The 7,395-nt window shown below is 35.5% G+C and overlaps 1 protein-coding gene across 1 annotated transcript; it reads right to left on the bottom strand.

Moving 5' to 3' along the window:
• Positions 1–6,813: 6,813 nt before the first annotated feature.
• On the bottom strand, positions 6,814–7,392 carry LOC121026393 (olfactory receptor 56A3-like; the record flags this gene model as incomplete). The annotated part of the gene is made up of 1 exon (XM_040469259.1): positions 6,814–7,392. A coding segment is annotated over one exon (579 nt), but the record flags the coding sequence as incomplete, so codon positions are not given.
• Positions 7,393–7,395: the final 3 nt, after the last annotated feature.

Below are 7,395 nucleotides of genomic sequence, written 5' to 3'. Positions count from 1 at the left end.
AGAAGAAAAAATTCAAATCGTTTGAAAATTTGAAAAAGTGAATACACTAAAGTAGACTAAAATAAAATGATGGAAGTAAAATAGAACTTGAAAATATTTACATAACAGCACAAATATAGTAATAAAAATTAAATAAAAATATTTTTAATAGAAATTTAAAGTAAAAATGAAGTTTTTCTCATTTTGCATTCAAGAAAAAGAAAAGAAATTAAAATGAGAAAAAAAATTAAAAAAAAGGAAATTGTTTGAAAATTTGAAAAGGTGAGTACACCGAAGTAGACTAAAATAAAATGATGGAAATAAAGTAGAATTTGAAAAAATTTACACAAAGGTAAAAATATAGTGATAAAAATAAAAGAAAGATATTTTTAATAAAATTGAAAATAAAAATGAATTTTTTCTCTTTCTGTATTTAAGAAAAAGAAAAGAATTGTGAAAGAGAAAGAGTAAAAAGAAAAATAAGGAAAATTGAATAGATGAACCTGCTAACAGATTGAAGTAGGACTGAAATTGCTTTATTTCCCCTTCGAAGACAGTCTATGTAGCTCTTTGTAGTCCATATATTAATCCAGTGATGAGACTTGTGTTCTTGAAGAGCTAAGTTGGCCCAAATGGGTGAGGTTCAGTGTAATAGCTCTGCTCTCCACTAGATGGCACTGGTAGCCTACTGGGGTGGATTGTTGTGGCACTTGTTGGTTTGTATGCACATGCGCGGGAGCGGTGAAAATGGCGCCACCCAGCCACCCAGTCTGTTCTCCCGGATCAGCAACCGCGCACTGGTCCTCTGTCTTCAGCTCTCATCCACTCCCCGCTTTTTCACTCTCTGTGACCAGACCCCAGGCAGAACCTCTCTCCCAAGTTTTGTCTCAGATGTGGCTATTTGCCCCAGCCCCTTACTTCTGAAGGACTACGGCTTTGACCCGGTCCACCCCTCTGTGGGAGGGTCTCACTGAGTAATGGCTGAAAGAGCAATGGCCAAATATTGGCTGCACCCAGGAAAGTCCACTGGACCCTGTTGTTGCCGGTGCCCCGAGACTGAGGTGAGGTGCCAGCCCGCCCCAGAAAAAGTTCACAAGACAGAGTAGCAGCAGCGTTTCAGGGATTATGGAAAATCACAACACATATCTGGCACCAGGCTTCACCCTTAACGACCTTGCCCCAGCACCAGCGGATGTGGCCGCCTTCTGGGGTTTGCTGGGACCAGGTGGCTTCAACAGTCTCTACCAAATAAACCATAAAATACTTTAAATGCAGAGAACAATCTGAGGATTGTCTGAGGGGAGGTGGGTGGCAGGATGGCTAAATGGGTGATGGGCATTAAGGAAGACATTTGTTGGAATGAGCACTGAGTGGTATATGTAAGTGATGAATCACTGGGTTCTACTTCTAAAGCCAAGACTACACTGTTGTTAACTAATCTGAATTTAAATTAAAAAAAATACAGATTCGAACACATAAATGCACCCTGATATTTATAGCGACATTATCAGCCAAATTATGGAAAGAGCCCAAATGTCCATTGAATGATGAATCTATAAAGAAAAGGTGCTCTCTATATACAATGTATTATTACTCAGCTATAAAAAAGAATGAAACCTTGCCATTTGCAGTGACATGGATGGAGGTATTTATTGCTAAACTAAATAAGTCAGAGAAAGATCAATACTATATGATTTCATTCATATGTGGAATTTAAGAAATAGAACAAACAAACATAAGGGGAAAAAAGAGGAATAACAAGAAACGGACTCTTAACATTAGGAAACCAGTTGTTACAAGAGGGGAGGTTTTTGGGGGGGATTGGTCTAATTGATGACAGGGACTAAGGAAGGCACTTGTGATGATCTTCGAGTGTTGTTTGTAAGTGTTGCATCACTAAATTGTACACTGGAAACTAATATTACACCGGATGTTAACTAACTGGATTTTAAATAAAAACTTGAAAGAGAAAAAGAAAAATTTAAAAATCTGAGCAAAACAAAAAGTTCCAGACAGATGTGTTAAAGAGCACTGTCATCCAAGCTTCTTGGAGTGAGGTAAGCCTGTAACACATCCATGGCCAAAAAGGAAAACTGAACCAATGTGAGGTGCATGTGAACATTTGAAAAACTGGGTTTATGGTCTATGCACATTTTTGTATCCTAGTTTGTTTTTTTGTAACATTGTATCATGAACATTCCCCATATAATTAAAATATCTTTGACATCTCCAAAAATATTTATTATTAAAATCAGTGTCACTTTTGCCATAATCTGTTGGTTATGAGTGAGTCACTGGAACCAGCCCTGATTTAGCAGGAGGGAAACTGGCCCACACTTCTTTCTCCAACGCGTGTAAAAAGATGTGTGGCCATCATTAAATCCTCCATATGTGATGTTAATTTCACTCCTTCATGATTTTTATTACTAAAATTGCTTTATGGCTGTTTTACTTTTGTTTCTATCTTCATCATTTTATTTTCCACTTCAACTCTCCAAAATGCCACCAACATGTATCAGAATCTCAGAGTCTGATTGGGAATCCACCTAAGACAGTAGGTGATCTGCACATAGCCTTTAGAGGGGACTCTTTTCCTCTGACATCACTATGTCTAGGTGCTTTCATTTGTTACTATCTAATTTGCCCCTCTACAATACCTTTCAAACTGTAATCTTTCTTTTTAAAAATTAATGAGCAGGCTTCATTTCTATTTCTTCAAGTACGTTCCATTTATTTAATTCCTCATGTGACTCTTATGAGACCAAATTTACATTGTGACATCCTTGCATACTCTCTCTTATCCACTTCCTCCTCCTCTTTTCTGTATCTTCTGACCATGATGTAACAGGACTACAAATTTCCTTGGCTTGATGCAGCTCATTAACATGCTACTCAGCTGCATTAATCTGCTATGCAGCTCATCCCCTGATTGCTTTATAGCAACTATTTTATAAAACAGTTCCTTTTTATAACTGCATGTCCAACATCATATTCGAAATATCTTTCATTAAGTCTCTGAGGACATTTTGTCACTCTTCCCAAAGTAGGATATTTTGGTTTAATGACTGTTTCTATTAGATTCTTTCTTCTGTTTCATTGATCCTGTTATTGTTCATTTCTTTTCCTTTTTTGGGGTTTAATTTATTCTTCTTTATGTTGTTGTTTTTAGTGGTTGAATTTGGTCATTGTTTGGATACCTAGTATTTCAAATATAAGAATTTAATGCTTCATATATGTGTCCAGTACAGTTGACCCATGAACAACATGGATTTGAACTGTTGGGATTTCCCCTTATGGGATTTTTTTTTTAAATAAACACAATACAGTACTGTAAATTATTTTCTCTCTTTATTTTTTGATTTTCTTAACATTTTCTTTTCTCTAGCACAGTTTATTGTAAGAATACAGTATATTATACATATAACATACAAAATGAGTTAGTTGACTGGTTAGGTTATTGGCATGTCTTCATATTAACAGTAGCCAGTTAGTTGATACATTTTTGGGGAGTCAAGATCTATACATGAATGTTTTACTGTGTGGAGGATGGACACCTCTAATCCTCACAGTTTTAAACATTATTGTTTTAGTAGCATTTCAAAAATTTTCATACATTGTATTTTAATATTTTTTTCAGCTCAAAATTCTTTTTATTCTCTTTTTCAATTTCTTTGTCTCATGGATTGTTTAGAAGTATCTTGTTATGTTTCACATGTTTTGGTCTTATTCCAGAGATCACTTCACATTGATATGTAATTTCATTCCACTATAGTAAAAAATATACTTTGCATGAATTCTTTTAAGTGTATTGGGATTCATTTTATGACCCTGAATATGATATATGTTAGTAATGTTCAGTGTGCATTTGAAATATTATATATTCTACTGTTGTTTTTGGCTTTGAAACTTACTTTTTCTGGTATTATTATAGTTATCCCATTTTTATTTCCTTTTTTTAAATTTTTAATTTTAATTCCAGTATTGTTAACATACAGTGTTGTATTAGTGTCAGGTGTACAATATAGTGATTCAGCAATTCTACACATTACTCAATGTACATCATGATAAGTGTACTCTTTATCCCCATCACCTATTTCACCCATGCCCCCACCCACCTCCCTTCTGGTAACCATCTGTTTGTTCTCTGTAGTTAAGAGTTCGTTTCTTGGATTGTCTCTCTCTCTCTCTCTTTTCTTTTGATTGGTGGTGTTTTTAGTGTTGTATATTATCCCATCCCTTTACTTTTAACACTTTGTGTTTACATGAGGTGCATTTTGTGTGGGCAGCATTTAAATAAGTTTTTTTTTTCAGTATGACAAGCTCTGTCTTAAATTGGGTAATTAGTTAATTTGTATTTATTTTGGTTTATGGTGTGGTTGGATTTACATATGTCATTTTGGCTTTTGTCCTCTGTTCCCTTTCCTCTCTTTTTCTTTCTTTTGGGTTAATTATTCTTTAAAACATTCCATCCCATATTACTTCTTTTCTTATGAGTATCAACTATTTGGGGGCTTGTTTTAGAGATTATAGTACGCATCTCTAATCACAGTCTATCTTCAAGTGATAACATATTATTTTGTGTATTATGTAATGACTTAACAATGTTCTAATTCCACTTTTTTCTTCCTGGCTTATGCTATTATTTTAATACATTTTACTTTTTTGTATGTTATACATTAAATGCTGCATTGTTGTTATTTTTGTGATAGACAATTAAAGGCATTTAAATAATTTAAAAAATCTTACATATGTACCCATGTAGTAACAACTTCTGATGCTTTTAATTCCTTTGTTTAGATCTATATTTACATCTGATAATATTTTCATTCTGGTTAAAGAAACTTACAAATGTTGTTTGTAGTGTGAGCCTACATTGAAAAATTATTTCAGTTTTTATATGTTTAAAAAAGCATTTATCTGGGTTGCCTAGGTGGCTTAGTCGGTAGGCGTCCAACTTCAGTTCATGTCATGATCTCATGGTTCATGGGTCTGAGTCCTGCATCGAGCTCTTTGCTGACATTTCAGAGCCTGCAACCTGCTTCAGATTCTGTGTCTCCCCCTCTCTCTGCCCCTCCCCTGCTCACACTCTCTCAAAAATTAATAAATGTTAAAAAATTAAAAAAAATCTGTTTTTAAGAGTATTACTGTGGGATATAGAATTGTAGTTTAACATCTTTTTTTATTCTTTCAGTTTTAAAGGTATTGCTCTATGGTTTTACTTGCATTGTTTCTGATAAGAATCTGCTTTCATCCTTTATTTAGATAATTTGTGATGTGTCTTTTCATCTGGCTTTATAATTTTTTTCTTTAATCATTACTTATGAACAGCTTGATTATGATATGTACCCCTAGTATAGCATTATTCATGTTTCTTATTCTTGGGTTTCATTGAGCTTCCTAGAACTCTGAGTTTATAATTTTTACCAGATTGGGAAACTTGCAGCCATTATTTTTTCAAATATACTTTATGTCCCCCTTTTGTTAAGGTGGTGCCTTGACACTACAAAAATATCTTTGTGTACACTGACAGAACAGTGAATACATACATCAGAACTATTTCTCTACCCATTGTTCTAACTTTTTATTGATAAACTCACACATTTTTCAATGGGACCACATGGGCCCCCAAAATTTTGTACTTCATTTTACACGTTAAATTGTTTAGACAGACAAAGGCCCCACACTTCTACAGGTAACCTTGAATAAAATTGAGTATCACTTTTTAATTGATCACAGTTTATGTTGAGGTGCTTTCTTCTGTGAATCTTTCATTTTTTCTTATCCACTGAACACTACTTTGTGTGAATCCATGTTAATCTCTTGATACCAGAAGGTAAAGGTGATATGGAGCACTTCAGGGTTTTTTGGTGGGCTTTCTTATGTTCTTGCTCTGTTTTCTTTCCCTTGGCCATTCCATCTCCTTCCATTGCTTCAATGAGGATATGTAGTCAGTTCTCACATGTACATCTCTTTTTCTTCCAAGAGCAAATCTTATTTGAGTGTGATACCTGTAAGTCTATACACTTCTATTTGAATATCTCAAGTGTATTCAAATTCAAAGTTCCTAAAAATATACTTTTGCTCTTATGACTAAGCTCCTGTTTGTCCTATAGTGCTCAGACCATGGAATGTGGATGAAATATGGTCTCCCTCACTCTTGAAGTCTAATATAAAAACCCAGATAAAAAGTACCATGTCTGAATTATATTCCTAGTAACTAGCATACAATTAATCATTTATTCACCATTTATTTAATCATTAATTTTACAAACATTTGTGGGTCTCTACCATAAGCCAAACACTGTGCCTTTCTACTTCTTAAATTTTAATGAATGTCAATGGACTAAACAAGTAAATGAGGAACTTTTATGGTCATTAGGCAGTGACAAATGCTGTGAAGAACAGTGAAATAGAGAAGATGTTGGGACATCATCTGTGCTTTGGGGGAATATTGTTAGGTACTATTTTAAATACTGTGGTCAGAGAGACCCATTGGGTGCGAGGGAAGGAGTTATGTGGACAGAGGAACAATAAGCAAATAGTTCCAGAGATGGAAGTGTGGTTCATGTTTTTGAGAAGCTGTTAGAGAGGCAGTTCTTACCAAAGGACTTAAGGACAAGGTCAGGTAGGTAAAGGAGGGCCATATCCTTAGTCTCTTCAGAAAACCATGGTGGGTAAGAAGTGTGATGTGACTGTGGGTAAAGGGGAAACCATATAGTTTTTATCATCAGGCATGTCCCATGAGAATATTAGAACTATATGTCTATCTCCCAGTCCCTGCCTACTGATTGTGTTTTTGAGTTCTTGGTTGAGAAAAACCAAGCAAGAGCATGATTACTTTCTGTTCTCTCTTGCCCTCCTCAGTAATTTCCTAATCCCCTCTTTAATCTCCTGAGTTCGTACCCCATAGACAATGGGGTTGAGAGCTGCAGGAATTACATGGTGTAATACATTAAGTAAGACAGGGATATCAGGGGAAATTTTTTTCTTGGCAATGTGGGTAAAAACAAAAACCAGCAGGATGGTGCTGAAAAAGAGGATGAGGATGAAGTGAGAGCCACAAGTGCTCAGAGCTTTGGCAGCTGCCCCTTTTGTCTTGAGTCTAAGAACGGCTCGTAGGATGAAGGTATAGGAGAAGATGATGAGAATGAGGTCAGAGCCCAGTAGAGTCCAGGCCACAACTAAATGGTAAATTCTGTTAAAGCCAATGTTATCACAGGAGAGCTTGGACACAGAGAGATTGGCACACATACAGTTCTCAATTATATTTTTTCCACAATAATGGAGCCGGGCAGAGAGGATGGGAATGAACATAGTAAGAAGTGCATTTCTGGCCAAAATAAAAATGGCAGCCTTGGCTACAAAATGATCAGTGATGATGGATGGATACCTCAGTGGGTGGCAGATGGCTACATA

Source organism: Herpailurus yagouaroundi, unplaced genomic scaffold (assembly GCF_014898765.1).
Source record: "Herpailurus yagouaroundi ecotype Mexico unplaced genomic scaffold, PumYag 93295, whole genome shotgun sequence".
NCBI classification, from domain to species: Eukaryota; Metazoa; Chordata; class Mammalia; order Carnivora; family Felidae; genus Herpailurus; species Herpailurus yagouaroundi.
The sequence above is the reverse complement of the archived record's forward strand: the minus strand, read 5'-3'. Positions and strand labels throughout refer to the sequence as shown.